The sequence below is a fragment of the Solanum pennellii genome, chromosome 7 (genome assembly GCF_001406875.1).
Source record: "Solanum pennellii chromosome 7, SPENNV200".
Lineage (NCBI taxonomy): Eukaryota > Viridiplantae > Streptophyta > Magnoliopsida > Solanales > Solanaceae > Solanum > Solanum pennellii.
Window position 1 is genome coordinate 72,461,249 of NC_028643.1, and position 21,017 is coordinate 72,482,265.

At 32.2% G+C, this 21,017-nt stretch overlaps 1 protein-coding gene across 1 annotated transcript; it reads right to left on the reverse strand.

The window, feature by feature from the left end:
• Nucleotides 1–234: 234 nt before the first annotated feature.
• Nucleotides 235–10,325, reverse strand: LOC107026093 (mitogen-activated protein kinase kinase kinase 1-like). The gene is made up of 9 exons (XM_015226946.2): nucleotides 9,067–10,325; nucleotides 7,721–7,805; nucleotides 7,340–7,402; nucleotides 6,774–6,931; nucleotides 4,946–5,018; nucleotides 4,748–4,807; nucleotides 3,283–3,393; nucleotides 1,837–2,061; nucleotides 235–616 (listed from the first exon to the last, which is right to left on the reverse strand). The coding sequence occupies exons 1-8, from the start codon at nucleotides 10,104–10,106 to the stop codon at nucleotides 1,846–1,848; spliced, it is 1,806 nt and encodes a 601-aa protein (XP_015082432.1). The 5' UTR covers nucleotides 10,107–10,325; the 3' UTR covers nucleotides 235–616; nucleotides 1,837–1,845.
• Nucleotides 10,326–21,017: the final 10,692 nt, after the last annotated feature.

The window sequence follows — 21,017 nt, forward strand, 5'->3', positions numbered from 1 at the left end:
CCCCCCCCCGCGTGTTATATGGCACGCTCCAGATATCCAACTCCAGACATGCATTTACTTCTGAATTAAGACAATACGAACTTCCCTCAAAGAGTCTTACCATCTTCCACCTAATTATAAGAAGACACTAGCAGCTTCTTTTACTGCTAGCCCACAGCTTGTTCCAAGAAAATTGAAATGCAGTACACATTAGCTTTTAAAACACAACGGAACAAGCAAGTAAAAAAGAAAATAAACAAGAAAAGAGAGGTATGAAGTAACAAATGGGCCTCTTCTAGTGATATATACATTTCAAATGGGTTATCTATCTTTACATCCCATACCAGCTCAAGCACTCAACTATGAATTAAAACTACATATACAACACAATACCCCGACCTCTTCTTTCCTTCCATGGTGGAGTGAGAGAGAGGCATCGGGATGAGGAAAGAACCGAGCGGGGTTGGGGGCTCAAAATTACACCACAGCAAAGGTATTGACCACAATTGCAAACAGCTCTCGATGTGGTTTCAAAAACATCAAATACCTGAACTCGGTGTTCAAATACAGATTCTAGGAGACGCATCCACGTTAAACCCCCTTCAAAATTTTGAGGATCCAATGAGGAAGAACAGAACTGCAGGAAAAATTACATAAATATATCTTAGATTAACTAATAAAGTCTAGTGAGACAAGTAGATTGTAATAGAACATCAAAGTCCATCCAAAGGCACATAGTAGAGACGGAAAGGTGATTGTTACGAAATGACTAAGACAAGATCGTGGGTGGCCCTGATAAGCAAAGAGGGCAAGGAGTCCTATATATTTTCAGAACAGAGCATCGTTATCACGTTTGTCAGTTTTTCTTTTTCATTTTTTATATTGGTCTTGCTTGGGCCAGCTTAAATACATGATAACTTGTGCCCGGTAATTCAGCCCCACCAAAACTTGGACAGTTGGAGAGAAATTACCAAGTAGCTTTTGTCGGAGTTAGACCCTGCTCTCCTAAGTTTGCACCCTATTGCTCACAAGGCCAAACCGTTGGATTTGTTACAATGGTTGTCAGTGGAAGTGCCCTTTCACATTAGTCAATGTACTTGAGAAAGCAACAAGCTAAACCAGGAAACATCTTTTAAGAATGGGCTGGGAAAGGAAGAGCACAATCAAAGGTCTTTCCAATAAAGAGACTAGAATCTCAGGAGGACTGAAAATCCAGCTTTGACACATTACCCTCCTCTCTAAGTCTAAGAAACTGGTCCCCTATTGAACAGGTCACATGACCCAACTCACTGCTTGCACAGGGCAAACCAGAATCTGCCAATCAAAGCCCTAACATCTGGATACGCCCAATGGTCTATCAATAAATGCACCCACCAGGATCATGCCCTCGTAACAAGGGGTGTCTAAATCAACGGGGATTCTGATAATATCAATAAGTTCAGACTTTTCTTTTCTTTATCAAAGCAACATATTCATTAATGAGGTACCTTTTATTGTAAGTAAATATATTATTAATGAGGTGCCTTTTAGCTTCCCTACAAATTGTAAAGTTTTTGCCCAGTTTTTGGCTTTTGAGATTACCTCCTGCAGATTTTACCAAGATCCCAACTTATTTGGGATTGAGGCATAGTAGCTGTAATTGTTCAAGTGACACAAAACATAAGTAAATTCTCTATGACTGATTGTGTGAATTTAACTAAAACAGATTTCAATAATTAGATGGCAGAATTTTTTGCTAACCTAAATGAGACAATGGCAGGAATCAAGGTGCACACTGTAGCATTTTGAAATTCTAACACTACAGTTGATCAAGTGACTATCATAAGTTAAAATAGATGACAAACCATTGGAACTTACAACAAGATTTCAAAGCCTCCTGCCCAGATTGAGAGGTGAAGCTGAGCCCAAGGAAGAGGGAAGTGTTTGTTTCACAAATGGATGCTCCAAGAGCTGAGTAGCAGTTGGACGGGCACTTGGATCCACTTGCAGACAGTGGCTAATGAAATCGCGTGCATCTTCCGAAAGGGTATTAGGCACAGCTGGAGGTTCCCCCTTCCCAATCTGATACAGTACCTGCATTGGCTGTTCCACAAAATATACATGGTCACTCTTCAAAAAATAGTGAATTTGCACGCACCAGCATCTCCATAAAGGAGGTGTTCACAATCAAAGAAATCTTATCCCCCTACTCCAACTCCCTCTTTTTACATTTTTCTATAAACAAGTTAAAAGTCAGTTGCACAAGGATAAGATTTTCTAAGTTGACCAATATAAGAAATATAACAAAAGGAAACCTCATAACTAAATAGCATTTGACAGGAGAACAGTTATTGCTCATGTATTATGAGGTAACTTTCCAACTTACAGACATAGCATCTTAAAAGACATTCAGTATTTTTATATTCAATAAAGAGAAGAAAATCCATACACACACTGCACACACATATCTTAAACAGTGATCTTCTGATAATCAATTTTTTTTTTTTGATGACAAGGAAACCTGCCATCGCTACCCTTTGGGTGGCACAGGCACAAGGTAAAAACCCCGCCCCTATGCAATAGCTGGCAAACCACACATGAGAGGTAACCCACACTAGGAAAGCCCGGTGCGACGAACTCAACCCAGAAGGCAAACCCCTTGCTTTCGCTGGCAAGAGGTTTCGAACTTGAGGCCTCCAACATGGAAGTCCCAATCCCTAACCACTGGACCACCCCGAAGGATTCTAATAATCAAATAGAACTACCCAACGATCACTTAACATAGCAAAATAACAGAAACAAACACATCTCATGTGAGAATATAGATCCCAAACATCTACATCTAATAGTGCAGACCTCCAAAAAATTATCCTCCCAACAATAACTTAAAAAAAAAGAAGACCAAAGTATATAATAGGTCAAAGACATCACATTTCAATAGCCATTTCATTTAGGTATAAATACAATCTGGTTTAGACAGCCTAATTAAGTATTGAATTATACTCTAGATGTTTCAACGACAGAGCACTCCAATCATCGTTTCCAGAATAGGTCTTTTGCACATCGTCCAATCAAAGTGAATAACCAGATATCAAATTTCAAAAAAATAATAAGCAATTAGTAATATTTGAATTAGCTCCAGATTAAGGGATAGTATATTAGAAAGAGAATACCATTTCAGCAATAACAATTGTCTAGGTTTTACAATAACAAGTGCCACAACAAGCTATATTAGGAGGTTATGAGATCAAAGCCACTGACGAGGATGTCTGACCAATCAATAATCAAGTAAGGAAAAAGAATATGAAGTTTATGGTTACGTACATTTTCCAAGTGGAAGTAAGGAAATTGGCGAGTAAGCATCTCTAGGACAGTGCAGCCAAGGCTCCATATATCAGCTGGAAGTCCATAACCTTGGTTCTTCCTGTTCACAACCTACATAGAAGACGGGATCTCAAATTTCAAATAATGAAATAAATAAGTGGATGTGTTAACAACCCACAATGAAACTACATGGTAAACACAATTTGCAATGGTACACTCATACAAACTTGCAACACTATCCAGATATTAGATTGTCTACCATATGTAATACTAATTAGTGATATAAGTGCATTGCTACGTTAGAAATACTCCTATGACTTCCTCATTGGATACACATGAACCAGAAAGAACACTGAAGAATTCATTCTGCAACCTCAAATACGGAATAAATAGACAAGTTATTTAGATTTGCTTGTAGAAGTTATAGACAAGTTTTTAGTGGTGTGTGGTTTTTATATTTGCTTGGGAACTCTAGCTACTAAAAAACTATTTGGGCTCAAATTTTTAGATTCGGGAGGAGAAGATCAATGAATTGTCACATCTAATATTCAGAAATAGGCCAATACATTGATAAGAAGGTAAAATAAGCAAACTGACAGTAAAAATTAACAGCCATGCAAACCTGAGATCTACACATGCAATGTGAACCACCTCTATCACACATCCCCACACCACTAAAAATCTGCATCGCCTATTTTCAGATTAAGCTTGATATATAGGTTCAATCTTTAACAAAAGAAGAGACAATTTTCCTCGCACTAGATATGAGATCATAGGTGAGGCCCATCACCCATGAGGCATAGGCTAGCAGCTGCTACCAATAACTTGGTTTTGAACTTTTGAAACTGCAAGAGAGAAACCAAACAAGTTTCTCGGGCTAGCAGCTTGACACACAAATCATTACACATTGGGCGCTGAGAAACCCTGTCGAGTAGCTATTTTCAATATCTGCCTACAAGCACTAGTTCACTCAAAAGGATGATAATAACTGGAGCAACAACTCAATTTCATATTTATGCAGTTCACCATGTGAAAAATTTAACACTAGAAGCCATTTAAAAGACCACAAGACTCTTAATGTGCGAGCCAAATGCGGGTTCTTTCCAAGATAACTAAATCCTGTTTCTCAAAGCTGAATGGTAATTGCTAAGAAGTAACCATAAGAACACGAGACTCCTGTTGTGTGCGGCAAGTATATGTTCTCCCAGAAGAGTATTATATCCATTTCTTGATGCTAATTGATGATTGCTAAGAAGCAAGAATGAGAGAAACTCAAACACATGCACTCGGCAACTATATTCAACACACTTAAGATTTGATTTCTGTTATGTTGAGTTGCAAAATGCACCAACATTGATGTTCTTTATCACACCAAAGCAGGCCCCTCTAAAGATTTTGCAATATAACATTCGTTATTAGACTAGCCGATTTCCTTTTAATCATCAAAAGACAAATCAAAGCTTACCTCAGGAGCCATCCAAAGTGCAGTACCCTTGAAAGACTTGACATCATTCAACTTAGTAGCCTGCATGCATGTTGAATGAATCCGCTTATCAGAAATTGTGACATAAAAAAAAGATTAAAACTCCTGGAAGTTTGAAAGACAATAAAAGCATCAAAATGAGAGAAAAAATAAAGGACAAGAGTGTGATGATATGATAACCTTTGCAAGGCCAAAATCAGCAAGCTTGACTGATCCATTAGCATGCACCAATATATTAGCGCATTTAATATCTCTACAAGAAAAATAAAATAAAAGAATATCAATAAGCTACAAGAATTAGTCTATGTTATGTGCAGGCATTTTCAAAGATTTGGGACCACCACTCTCAACTGCAAACAAGATGAGAAAAAACATAAAAACTGAGGTTCTGATTGGAAAGCCACCATGTAATTGAAATTGGTGTAATTACTAAGATAGTAATTACCATGTTTGTTTGTCACATGGTTATAGTGAATTTTAAAAATAACAATTAATTATCTAAAATTAAAAACTTATATTAGACAAATAAGGGTATTTATAAATTATATTAAATTGAATATTTGAGATGTATATTGTCTTTTGAAAATATATTAACTAATAAACATATGTTCTTAACTAAAATTATAAAAAATAAATGATTTTATTTTTCAATTTAGTATGTTTAAGTAAATTAATCATAAAAACTAAAAGTATAAAATCTCCATAAACACCATGAAATGCCATTATGTTTGACATAAAAGATTAATAATATAAATATAATGTCATAAAATTATAAAAACATTTGACAAACAGACAATCTATCAAGTCTAACTAAAAAAATAGATTGCAATGTAAATATACCGCCAATACCTCTAAAAAAATGAAATTGAAAATATACATAAGTTCTAAATTCAAAACAAAAAATTTAACATAATACTCTTATGTCAAATTTCAACATAACATACATAAATATGATTTAAAAGAAAAGGTAAATGTAAAACCACAACCTGATCTAACAACAAATTCTACTTATATTAAAAAATTAGAATACTAACAAAATTATACTTCTGAAAAAATTAAAAAACTAAAACAATAAAATATTTTTAGAAAACATTAGAATAAAAAAATAAATTTAAAATAATAAAAATAAAAAATAAATTTAAAACAAAAAAAGTAAAATAAATTAGAAGGAAGAAATTAAAAAATAATGCGCGTGTAATTGCACCATGTAATTACCGGCAATTCACATCCTCCTTCGCCTATGAATTGGAGAGTGTAATTACCACCGATCAATTACACCCAATTACCGATCAAGTAATTACATGGCCAACCAAACAAGCCAGACAGTGAAATTACACCCACTTACATTAAATTTAATTACTAGGGTGGCTTTCCAAACAGGCCCTACAGTAACACAATTTTCATGTAATCCTTCTTTTAATAAATAATTTTCATATAGAGACTGCAAAAATTTTGTTTAAAGGGCCACCTTCTCAACAACCCTTCACAAATCGAAATTCAGGGGCCTTTTCTTTACAAGTACAAATTAATCACATGCTAGCATGAGTATGCTCGAGTTTCTAGATCATTTAACCTTACAATTTCTCATCTTCCTAAACTTTTGACAACAAACCAGATGAGAAAACAGTTCATAAGATATACAGTTACCATTATCAAAAATAAAAAACAGTTCAAAAAAGATATTCTAGTTGTCTTTGAAAGCAGATGAGAAAAGTGATCGACCACGGTCAATTAAATAAATAGGCAGTATTGAACAAATGTTTAATTTACTGATCAATAAATGAAACATGTACTGAAACCAAAAGATTCACTTAAATGTCATTAACTTGCAACCATCCGCAAACAACTTTACCCTTCTTCAAAAGAGACAGTAGACTTAACTCTTAAGTTTGTTCTGTATCCAGTGTATCACAATAATAGACATATGGGGGAAAAATAATTAAAAATTGGTAAAAGAGGTCCAATACAGCAGTATAGAGAGCAAACATTTGTTGCTCTGATGTGTCACCTGTGAAGCACATTTCGGTCATGCAAATACTTCAAACCATGCAAAATCTGTCTTGTGTAGGCAGATACTTGCGAGTCTCGAAGGTGATATTTCTGGTAAAGGTTCAACAGAGATCCTTGTGTGACCAGCTCAAGAAAGATGTACAATTTTGAATCATTCTGCAAAAAATTTAACCAGGAGTGAAGAAAGAGATTAACTACAGAGAGATTATTGCTAGACAATGCATAGGAGATCGAAGTGTTAAGACTGGTAACTTATCCAATTTAGTCATGGTACTGAAAAAAGTGACAACCGAGTGATTTTGAAAGGAAAAACGTGAGACAGAAAATAAACAACAAACTGAAACCTAAGACTGTATTTCACATTTAAACTGCCAAAGGTGGAGAATGAGACGTACAGATCAAAGAAATTTAACTAGGTAAGCATCTCTGCATAAAGGATTACATGTATGGATAAAATGTGCATTCTTCAGACTAAAAGCTTTTATATAAAAAAAATAATCATTTACAGGGAAATAATTAGAAAACAGTTCTTCAGAGAGAAGCACAAAATTGAGTAGGCATTACCTTATCAGTTCCATAATATTGGACTATGTTCTCATGTTCGAACTGTCTCAGAAGTTCAATCTCCTAAAAGGCCAAATTAAAAAGAAACAAAAGCAAATCAGTGAATATGCCACTAAGGTAGAACATGTGCCACCAATAAGCACAAAGGAGAAAGCATGAGAATCTAGGAATATAATGACAATTTCATATGCTCATAATAGGTTGCCTTCATCATTCAAACTTATTTTCATAAATCTTATAAAAGGGTGGTCCATTTCTAGTCCAAATACCTCTTCTTTATTCCACTTCTATTAATATTTTACTGGAGGTGTGTCTCCAAATTCCAGCACAAATAAGTAGTTTTCGGATAAACTCCAGCACCATCAAAAATATTGTACAAACCTGCTCAAGTTGGTATAGACTTTGCCTTCCCCCATCACCTTGATCAAGTAATGACACTTCTTTCACGGCAAAAAAGAAACCATCACTGCAGCAATATGAACACAGAAGGTTACTTTCCAATAGAAACTGTGAAAGCAGGAAAGATTAACAAGTTATAAAATTCTAAAATATATATACATTCGAAAGACCATTAAATTGGTGGAAATAAGAAAAAAGGTTCAAATTGAGTACGCCAGAAAACTATCATTTTTATTTTTTTTAAAATGATAATTGTGGTGTCCGGGGCAGCTTACGTGCACCTACACTAGTTCCACTGGGTACATGTCACCTTCCACCAGCAAGGGGTACCAGATAATACCTTTGTCCACTGGGACAGATGGGAAGAAACCACATAGTGTTTTTGTCTATGCAGATATTGAAGCTAGAAAAAACTATAATTTGATGAAGGACATATCCATCTTTTGTTTCCTTTGTGTTCTAGGCGATTAAACCAATTATCTTCTTCACGCAGCCTGACTTTTGTAAATGATGTAAACATTATCACTCAGACACGCTCAGTGCTTTGCACAATCTGTAATGCTTCTGTAGCACTTTCGTAGTGCTACCTTCCTATCAATAAAAGTTTACACTTATCTACGAAGAAAATCCAACAAGTTGGACTCATCGATAAATCATTATTGCAGAAAAGAAAAAGATAATTTTCCTATTAACCATTAAGGTCTCTGCTATGGTCAGGTTAACCAAAATATTATGTCTCTTGAGTCTCATCAAGGTAGTAACAATTCACAAATATACTTCCTTTTATCTAACAGTGTGCTCTCCTAAGGTGCTCTCCTAACTGTAGCCAATCTTAAATTACACTGTATATTCATACAACACATATTCAGCACCGAATGTCAAGTAACTGTTTTCTTAACAATGCATTATCTTTTTGAAATATAAAGTTTCTTATACCCTAAGTTGATTAATGATAAGTAGCTAATAGCTTCCATTACCAAATCCTCAGAAATATATTACTTCCTTAAGATTTAGAATCACAAATAACATTTTGTATTATCTTGATATATCATCTCTTGAAGCTCTATTTAGCTTTCGAACAGACAGATGTGCTTGCCTTTAATATAAAGGCTATCTGAAATTGTTTCCAGAAATCTATTTCCTGGTCTATTTATTTCGAGGTAATGAGATTTTGCACCAAAATCACAGCCAAGAAAAGTAGCTGTAAATGAAGAATTTGATCCACCGTACAAAGAACCCCATAATAAAGGGGTATTTGTTTCTGGAAAATCATGCTAAAAATTGTAAAGCAAAAAAAAAATAAAGATGAGCCATAGCATTGGGCTTACTGTGAAATTCCTTCATAGACAGATCCAAATGATCCACGTCCTAGGAGACCTCCCTTTTCCCATCCTGTAATGAAGCGTGTGAATCTCCCATTTGGTGAGATGATTGACATACGCTCTGTCGTGCAGCTGGAAGAATCATCATCATTTGAAGTATTGGTGAAAGAACTGGACTGAGATAGTAAGCTACTCACTCCTAATATCCTCCTAGTACTGTTCTCCTCGTCCTCCTCATCCTTCATATATTCTTCATCACCATTAACAACCTCAGATCTACAAATCCCATGACCCACCATTCCTGATTCCCTATGATCTTCCGGGCCAAAGGCCCTAAAAATATCCCAAGTGGAGCATGCATCATCAACAATTGGCAGTGACATGACGGGTGGAGGAGCGAGAAGAGGCGGCCTTAAACCCTTGATCCCTCCTCCACCACCACCTCCAAGTAAACTTACAGGTTCATTTCCATTCGAAACAACTCCATTCACCGTAACACCATCACCTAATCTAGAATCCGCTCCAGACACATCATTAATCACTCTAGCAGCACAAACAACTCCACCTCTGTCATAATTTAACTCGACTGACCGAACTTGCAGCTGAATTACATCACTAGCTTTAGAACTATCCGAATATCGACAAATATCCTCCTTAATTAAATTACTACCTAGATCAACCACCCTTCCAGAACCCGAACACTGATTACCTCCCCCTCCACAACAACTACCGTTACTAGTAACACCAATCACATGATTATCCGATGAGGAACGCACAATCATAGCATCCCATTCCTCAGTAGGTATAGCGAAATCATCAGGACCAGAAAACCCCAACTTCTCAAAAAATTCAATAAACTCACCATCTTTCCCTTGGATCCGAAAGCTCTTATCCCCGCTAAACTCAAGCATAGAAGGCTCGTAGTCGATATTCTTCCTCGCGTTCAGCCTCTGTAGCTTCGGCTTCGGCTTAACGGAAGATTCGGCGCGTTTATGCTTAGAATCGACGCGCTTCTTCTGAGCAAAGATTCCTGGCAATCGATGCATTTCCGGATTCAGCTCGATCCATGTATTAGCAATATAACAGCGGCGATAATCGGAGGAAAATAGCAGAAATTAGGGATAGGGTTTTTTGCCGGGAAGATTGGATAGAGGAAAAAGGGAAAGAGGAAGGAAAGGAGAGAGAAATGAGTGGTAAACGCCGTCCGTCAAATGTAGGACCGAAGGAGACACGAAACGCGGTGCTTATGGTGGAGTGCGGAGTGATTGAGCTACACTTTTTTATAGTAATTTTTTATTTTTTTAATTTGACACACTGAATTTCATAAAATTTCACGTGTCATGATTGGGTAACGTGAATAAAATACTCCCGTTAATTGGTTTGGTACAATGAATTAATCCACATTACTACTCCTAATTTGTTTATTTTTTAATTAAACTTAAAAATTTTCTATCATTCTATTATAACTTATATCGCTTTATCAAATGTAAAATTGAAAAATAATTTACAAAAAGGAAAAGAAAGGGAGAGCAAAACGAAGTGTTCATTGAATTTATAGTAAGGTCAAAATGATCATTCTGGCCTGACGAAAAGCCACAACAGCAAGATAGGTAAGTGGTGACACTTTTTTTTAATAAATAAAAACATCGTAATAAAATTAAAATAACATGGTGAAAGAAAAGTATTAGGGATGCTACTGTAGGTAATAAATTTTAATATCGCGATTTTAATATTATAATAAATATCTTTCAATTATCACACAAGAATTTTCAAAGAAAAAAAAAGATATCTTCTTTCCCCTCCCCCACACACCCCCACACACATTCCAAAAAAAATATACGCCTTCCTCCTTTTCATGTTACATGTTAAAAACATTTAATTAAAGAGACATCTTAAAAATAATATATGCAGGGATTATAAAAAATAATTATTGACTATATCTCTTTGGCTTTGTTATTTTTAGGAATATTTTTAAAAAATGGTATTGCAGAAAAAATATTTTTGAAAAAAAAATTATGTATAACTAAATCATTTGAAAAGAAATGATTTTAATAGACCTCTGTACTTGTATGTATTTGTATTGTCAATCCTTTTACTTAACACTTTACCGATTAAACTCTTATACTAATTAATCAAAAGATTATTTTTAAATCCCTCATATCATGTGTGTAGTCCAGGGGCTGACATGCCCTGTGTCATGGGGTGTCGACCGACATTGCTTCATTGAAAAATTTCGTATTTTATACATATATAAATCTGAAAAAAAAATAAAAATATCCTTATAAATGACATTAATTACATTATTTAAACAATTGAATCTCTTGGCTCATCGGTTTGTAGTGTGAAATCAATGGTTATTCGTTTGGCGTGCCCCAAGATTGACCCTGAGTGAGGCCAAATTATTTTTTATTTTTGAGACATTTTCAAAAAAAAAATTATATTATCGGGATTTGAACCTCCAACCTCCTATTTATAGTCAAATTAAGCTTAAAATAAGTTAATTGCACGAGAATATTTATTACTTAATACTATTTTCAGTGAGACGATTATAAATACATTTTAAAATATGAACACTCGTCGAAGAAAGTTTAATAGTTTACTTGACTTCTGTTCTAAATAAATTCTTTTTATCAATATAATGTTATTATATCAGTTATTTATTGTTTACTAATTTTTAAATATCGACACTGCTTACAAAGATTCTGCCCATGGTGTAGTCCACTCTCCCTCAAATAAATGATATATCAAACTCATGTCTCATAAATTAATAATACACCAAATTATCATTATTCACTATTTTAAAAATTATTAAATAAAAGTTATAAATTTTTTAAAATAATAGTTTTATTTCTCTCACCTTCCTCCAACTTTCGTCCACCTCTCTTAACCAACAAGCACCATGACCACCATCACCTCCACCCTCTTTTAGTCTCTTTTTCTTCCAATTAAACTTGTCTTCATATGAAAAAACTGGATTATCGAAAATGAAGATCTTGAAAAGAAGATCTTGAATCTTAAATTATATATAAATTAATTTTCATTTGTTTCATTTTCTTTTCCTTCCTTTGTAAGTCATTTATATTTTATAATTTTAGTTTTCAATAGTGATATTTGATGAAACTACAATGGAAAAAAAAATGGGTCTTATGATAGGGTGGGGTTAACAAAAAAACAAAGTTGAGGCAAAGATAGGTGCAACTAAAGCCTGAAAGCGGGGATTGGGGATGGGTGGAGGGTTAGGGCAAATATGGGTGTGGGATGGCTGAAAAGGGGGATTGGGGTGGGAGCATGGGATGAAAATGAAGGTTGGGGCGGGAATGGTGGTGGGGATGACCGAAGAAGGTGAGGTGAGGGGAAGAAAGATGACTTTTTTATAAAGATATATATTATATTATATTTTTTAAATTTAAATATGTTATATTCACTTGTCTTTACATGCATGTGGTTACACCGCCAACTCATATGTCTTAATGTCATATAAGTATGGTCAATGGTCTTAGAGGTTTCAGATATTATGTTTTAATGAGTTTAAAGGTTCGATTGATAAAGGGTTAAGTAAAAGGGTCCATAAAACAAACTCATATAAGTATAGGGGTCCATCAGATCATTTTTCCTTTTTAATAAGCAAATCTGTTCGACAAAACTTTTTTAAAAGACATAAAATACATAAACATGACCATTAATTTGACTTCAGTTGGTCATTATGACCTTTAACTTTGGATCTACACAAGTAGACACTTAAACTTGTATAGAATTGAACAAATAGAGACATTCGACCTACATGACATCCTACATGGAAAATTTGTGTCCTGCATGTATTATGTCATGTAGGACACTTGTGTCTACTTGTTCAAATTTATACAAAGTTAAGTGTCTAATTGAGCAAATTCAAAGTTGGAGGGCATGATTGTCTGTTGAAATCAAGTCAAGGGTCATTGAAAAAGTGTTTTTTATAGTCAAATTATGAAAAAAACAACTATTAATGTATTTTTAATATTGAAATTATTTTACGAAGAGAAACTATTTTAAATATATATTATAAAAAATTTAATGTAACTCTTATTTTTACTAAATTAAAACGTAGATATTTAATTTTTCAATCAATGTTGTACCTTTTTTGGGGAGGGTTGAAATTTAGAATTATTTTATGCTCAACCTTACAAAAATATTGTTATCATCTCTTTTTCTAATTCTATAAAATTATACGTAAAATAATAATATATAAATGAAAATTTTCAATTGAGACTCGATCTTGATTCGGGGATTCAAGAGTCGATCCTAATCTAAGACACCCGAGACTCGAGAACATGGGACCAAGGACGACCTGATCACCCCAACCCAAGAGTCGACCCTAATTCGAGACTCAATTTTAATTTGAAATTTGAGACCCTCAATCTTATTAAGTACGACAAAAACATTTGGGTGAAACATGATTTAGCGACGATGAAAAGTGAGTTGAATTTCATAATTACACTAGATTAAGCTAATAATTATTTTAAAATGGATTACGCTTGATTTGACCCTCAATCTTATTAAGTACGACGAAAATATTTGGGTGAAACATGATTTAGCGACGATAAAAAGTGAGTTGAATTTCATAATTACTCTAGACTAAGCTAACAATTATTTTAAAATGGATCACGCTTGAATAAGCAAACATTTAATTTACTTTTAAATTATCTTGAGTCAAATCGCGTGGATAATTATTTTTTAAGCTCATGGACAATCAACTATTCAACCCTACCTACCTGACAAGACCAATAGTAACCATGCACTTCACTACACCTAGTTTCCTATTTTCAACTTTGTTCTTGTGCCCAAGTCCTAACTATCATTGTCCATTTAATTTTCTAGAATATAATTGAAGTAACAAATGCCATACGACTTTTTATTTGTACTTTTAAAACTTAATGAATATGTAGGACATCATTTTAAAGGGACAGACGTATACATAATGTTTTCCTTTTTTATTTATTCCATATTAATATATTTTTTTAAAAAATAAAAATAGATTTTATAAAATAAATTGAAACACAAAAAAAAATATGGAAGATTTTCATAAATATTGCATAGGGTACATATCTTGATTCAACCATCGACGCTTAATATTATATAATATATTATAATTTATATGTATATCCATTACTTATATATAAATGGCAATAAGCACACAGTTGAAGGTCAAGATGTCTGCTTTAGCTGTGTGCTTATTCACATAAGTATATGTTTGGCCTACTAGATTGGGCGTGACATTTTAACCTCAAGGTGGGGTTCAAACCTTGCCAACGTCATTTTTTATTTCTGTTTTAATTTTAGTATTTTTTTTCTCCGTAAATCAATTACTCCCTCCATCCATTTTTATTTGTCATGTAAATTACATTAATTTAATATTAAAATAAAAAATTTAGATACTCAAAAACTATATTGCAATTTTTGCATATCAATAAGATAAAAAAATATATTGTAAAATGTTAGTCAAAGTTTTTATAATTTGACTTTAAAAATAAAAAGTATGACAATTAATAGTGAACGGAGGGAGTATTACTTTTGATAGCTAAAAGACCTCTACATCTACTAATTGATTTATGAGATTTTCACATTGAAAATTTGTGTTTTATTTAGTAGAGGTCTTTAATTAATTTCAGCTTATTCATGATTTGAATTTCATATACGTAAATATATTTCCTATTCATATTTTAGTTATTCCATCTTAACAACACAAGAGGCAGCCAACAGGTCTGCTTCACATGTGTGGTTCCACGCTATAATTAACAACATATTGACTCTTGAAATTTTATTTGTGTCACATATATTAGGACAAAGAAAATAACATATATTATTTAAAAATTACGTAGAAATACTATAAATCACAACAATTAACAACTTAAAGATTTGAAAAATCATATTAAAATTTAATTGACTCTCCAATTTTTATCTGTGTCATAAAGTGAAACAAAAAATAACAGATATTGGACCAGTGTTAACACGGACGCATGTGTCTAGTAAAATAATAAGCCGCCATATGTTTAATAATTAGTATAGATTATAAAATATTATATATAATACAATTCAAGTCAAATGATGTAAAGAAAATTTAGATACACCACGAATAATCCAAACGTAGTTAGGTCAATTTAGAAAAGACAAGTGACAAAACTAGGCTAAAAGCATGCATTGAAAAACATTAATTAGAGGTAAACATAATTTATCGTACACTACCAAGAATATCAGCATAACGAAGAAATTTTGGAAAGGTCTTTAAATTTAATTTATTATTTAATATTTTTCAAGTTATTTTATTTGTTATGCTTGTAATTTTTTGTATTTTTAAAAGAAAAAAGTTAAATCGTCAGTATCAAGTATTTTAAAACGACTAGCTATTTGAATGAAATTTATATGTTAGTTGACTTTAACAATATTGAATGACTTTATATAAAAGAAATAACTTTTGTGATAAATTTAAAACTAATTAACTTTTATATGATATAAAATGGAAAAATAGAATTTTATATATGATAAATTTTAAAAGCTAAATGATATTTATGTAACAAACTTTTATTATTTTATTAACATATATCTCAATTTATTCCTAATGTCGATACCAACTTTACTACGTTATAATTAATTTGATGCAGAAAGGGACACCACAAGCATATGGAAATAAGTTATACTTTTTCTATTTTAATTTATTTTTCTAATTTTATTTTTGAACAAAATATAAAGAAGGCTTTTGGACTTTACTTCTAATCAGCATATTGATCAGCTCAGGTGTTAATTGTGATAAATAAATAAATTACTAAAATATAATATAACTTAAAGATAAGAAAAAGAAAACAATGACTAAAGAATAAAAAGAGAACAATGAAATTTCATATTTTATTTACTTAAAAAATTATTAGGAAGCTTCCTTTTTTAATTGTTATTATTGTCAAGACGTGAAATTATGACTTATATATCACCTGTCGGTTCGTGGACCAGCCAAAAGGTGTCGTATAGCTAAAGACCTGAAAGTGTAGTATTGAATCATAAAAATATTAATATATGAGATTTATGAAATTTATGAAATTTTTTAAATTCATGGTGTTTGAGTTTAAAATCGTGATATTTGAGTTAGCTTGGCGCATCTCAATTCATTGTTACCTTTTAACTCCTATTAATAATATGTATCATGTATTTTATCAAAATTAGAACGGATAAAAGGAAATCACGTACTAATATTTTGTTTTTGTTATAATTTGAATCTAAGTCTCATTATTTAAACTTTCTTTAGCGGAGGATCTATATATGTAGTACCCACAACTCTTATAAGTCATCTTTGTCTCTTCGAGAATTTTCCTAAAAGTTCAAATAAACCCTGACTATAAGTTGGTTCTATTTTGAAAGAGAGATGTAATTTTCTAACACGTATAAAAATGTCAATTGACTAACAAGCTAATTGACACTTACAATTTTTTTATATAATATACACGGCTTTATTCAACTCAATAATCTTTTTCTAATAAGAATTTCTTTTTTATGAAAATATTTCTATTGACATTGAAGATAATGTAACCTAAAAACACATGTCTGACAGCGGTATCGAAATCGGGTGAACCGAACCGGTAAGTTTTGAAACCGGGACGAAACCGGTACTGTGTGAACCGGTATCGTTCCGAAATCGGGACCGGACCAAACCGGTAAACCGGTAAATTTAACATATTCCGTCCCGGTCTAGAAGGGAACCGGTAGTATACCGGATCGATAACCGGGACGGATCGGTATTAAATAAAAAATAATAATTTAAATTATTTAAAATTTAAAGATTTAATTTTTTTCATTGAATATAATTTTTATTATAATAATTAAAAAAATTAAAAACTTAAATTTCAAATTTTAAAAGTTAAAAAATTTTAAATTTTCAAACTTTAAAGTTATAAAATTTAAATTTCAAACTCTTAAAAGTTTGAAATTTTTAAACTCAAACTTTAAAGTTTAAATTTAAAATTTTTAAACTTTTAAAGTTTGAAATTTAAATTTTATAAACTTTAATAATTGAAAATTTTAAATTCAAACTTTAAAGTTATAAAATTTAAATTTCAAACTTTTAAAGTGAAAATTTTTAAATTCAAACTTTTAAAGTTTGGAAATTTTAAATTTCAAATTTAAAGTTATAAAATTTAAATTTCAAACTCTTAAAGTTTGAAATTTTTAAATTCAAACTTTAAAGTTATAAAATTAAAAATTGACAATATTAAAAATTAAATTTAATATAACAATATTAATAAACAAATTAAGGCGAATAGCCTATATTTTTATTAATATTTATTTGATATTACAATTACATTTACAAAAATATTAGTAGAGTATTAAAAGATTTAATCTACACAGCCACCTTCTAGAAAGGGTTCTGTTTGAATTAAATCTCGAATTATCATACTCTTACTAAAAGTTGGTGCCACCATATAAAACCCTTCGTAAATCTTTCAACATTTCTTTAGTAACATGTTCGAGAATTGGTTGAATAGAAAGATCTTCCATTGCTTCAATTCCGTCGTCACTATAATCCTGCATTACTTCATCAACGTCATCTTGAAATTTGATCGGTAGTGGTTCACGACCTAAATTTCTTCTCTCGGCATTAATCCAATCTCAAAATAATACCGATATCTCCAAGCTATGTTCTTTCAGTTAAAACCTTGTTGCACTAAAGACGTCTTCCGAGAGCTACTGACGACGCTTGCATAGCTAATATATCTCGAGCCATCTGTTGTAGTTTTGGAAATCGTTTGCCGCGATTTCTCCACCATGCTAGAATATCTTCAGTAGATTCTGTATTTTGATTAACATATGCATCAAAATCATTTCTATTATCGTGAGAAAATTCAAGATAATCATATAAATAAGCATCAATATTATCTTCATCAAATCTACTCCTAGAGCTTTGAGGTTCATTTTCACTTGATAAATTTATATTAGTATTATATAAATCATATAATTTTCTAACTTCAATTTTTATGCTACCTTTAACTTGTTGACAACTAGGAATTTCTTCTAATACATTATTAATATCTAAGTTAAAATACATTTTTTTCTATTTTTATGCACCTACATCTTTATAATAAGGGTTTTTGAGGAAATAAATTTTAGAATTATTTTTTCAATGATTTGTTGAATCTTGGTTTTTTTTTAAATTGATATAATTTAGAAGTAATCATACAAATATCAGGCAAAACAGTACAAGTTGATGGACTATAAAGTACAAATATTCTTTTTGTAGTTATGTAAAAAACTTTTAGAAAATCTATAAGTTCACTTATATTACGCCAATCACTATCATCTAGTCTATATGTCATATCAGAATTATGAGCATTCCAAACCATTTGTAAGGGTATTTTATATTCATAAGCGACTACAAGCATTTCATATAAAGTATTCCATCTAGTAGTCACTGTTTTTGAAATTTTTTAGGTGGAAAATTATTTTCAACACAACGATTTTGAAAATCTTTACGCCTAGACTTAACTTGACATTTAAATATAAAATGACATGCATTTTCAACTTTCGTACATCCGTTATCATACATCTGTACATCATCTCTAATCATCAAATTAAATATATGTGGAGTACACCTAATATGATAATTATCACCATAGAAAGGACAAAGAGTAGGTTTTAAATATTCAACAGCAGCATTATTACTTGAAGCATTATCTAAGGTTATACTACTTATTTTATCACATATTCCATAACTTTGTAAAATATCTAAAATAGTTTGAGCAATATAACTATTGATTTTTTGCATTTGGCAACATTTATAGCCTAAAATTCTTATTTGCATATACCAATTTTCATCAATTCAATGTGCAGTAACAGTCAAATAATCGTTACCGTTTACGCTACGACCCATATCAAAAGTAATAGCTATTTTACAAGAATTATAATAAAATAAACAACGAAGATATTGAAAATATTGTGCATGATAATCAAATACAACCTTTTTTATTGTATTTCTAGCAAAACCTTTAAAATTTGAATTATATACAATTTGAAACATAATGTATAAAACAAGGATTTTCAGCAAAACTAAATGGCGAACACATAACACATATCATTTTAGCTAGTTCTTCAAGATCTTTTTCTCTACAATATGAAAGTGGTAAACTAGAGCCAGAAACATTAGACGGATTTAATTATGTTTGCACCATGTTAGAGCCGCCTACTCCTACATTTTTAGGAAGGGGGTACCGTTTTTTTAGCTTTCGCTACCGCTTTAGCATCCAAAAATTCATTTTTACAACAAGACATTAAATGACTACTCAAATGTCCCGTCCCGCCAGATTTACCAACAGTTTTATGATTTAATATATGTTCACATTTATTACAAATAGCTTGTGTTTTATCTTCATTTTGTGTTATAAATTATCAAACAATCGATTTTTTAGCACGTTTTACCTTAGGCCTAGGATGTACGAGGGGAATAGGGGCAGGACAACGAAAGGGAGCGGGACTGGGAGTATTAGTAGCCGTAGGTGGCTCAGTTTCATCATCATCGTCATCAAAAGTAGACGTATCAGTATAATTATCAATATCATTGTCATTATCACTAGGCAAATCCTTATCAAAATTACCAAAGCGACGTTGTAATTGTTTATGATAAGGATCTAATCCTGAATTACTATCAATATTAAAAAGCGTATCACCAACATGTGTATAATCATCCGTATTTATTTTTAATATAGTAAATTTTTTAGTTTTTGATTTAGAAGAACTACCGATTTTTGCATTACCGAAGGATGTAAAGTTACACATATTTTTTATACGCTCAAATGCACTTTTTTACCCTTTTCTTTTTGAACAATATTTTTATCGGAATTCATATTAAAATATTAAACGTGAGATATATATATAATACGAAAAATGTAATGCAAATAATAAATCACAAAATAAATAAATAATTATTTAAATATAAATGAAATTTAAAATAAAGTTGGAACGAATGTACCGAACGTCTACTTAAAAAGTAGACGTTTTTGACCACCAAAGACGAACGTGGAAAGTTGAAAGTTGAATTTTGAAGCTTCAAATCCAATTTCCAAAGACCAAATAAGGCAACATCGAAATTTAAGATATTATATATTAGAGAATTAGAGATTAGAGATTAGAGAGTTGAGAGAATAGAAGATGAATAGATGATTTTGTGATTTAAAAGAATGAAATTTAGGGGTATTTATAAGTAAAAAATGGGTTAAAGTGTAATTTTTAAAATTTTAGGGTATTAAAAAAGTTAGGGGGGTAGGGGGTGTAAGTGGCTGAAATTTGGGTCAAATTGCCGTTAGCGGGCCCACTAGCCGTTACCCAACGGCTATAAACGGATATATTTTTTAAAAAAATTGACCGAACTGGATTCGTAACGGACCGATAATTTCCAAAATCGGAAGGGACCAGTAAATCTCGGTTTTCGTTCGGTTACCTGTCCCAGAACCGGACCGAACCGGTCTATACCGGGACTAACCGATACTGAACCGGAACCGGGCCAGATCGGGACGGACCGGACCGATAACCGAAACTTACCGATTCCGCTGTCAGTCTTATGTGCAAGAAAAGAATATTGTGAAACTTGAGAAAAAACATTTAAATTATCTCAGCAAATAACATTTTTGGCTGTTTTCAGTTATGATAGGTAAGACTGGGCAACGGAACGGGACGTACCGGTACCGTTCCGGTTCGTTCCGGTTCGTCCCGTTTCGGTTGCCTACGGGACGGGCTGGGATAGTCTAAACCGGTACACGGAACGGGACGGAACAGTAGTTTCGTACCGGTGTACCGGTACCGGTTCATCCCGGTTCATTCCGGTCCCGGTCCGGTCCGATCCGGTTCCGGTCCGGTTAATTTAATATATATTAATTTTTTTATATTTTATATTTTATATAATTTATATTTATATTTTTTATAAATTATATTTTAAAATTTAAATTTTT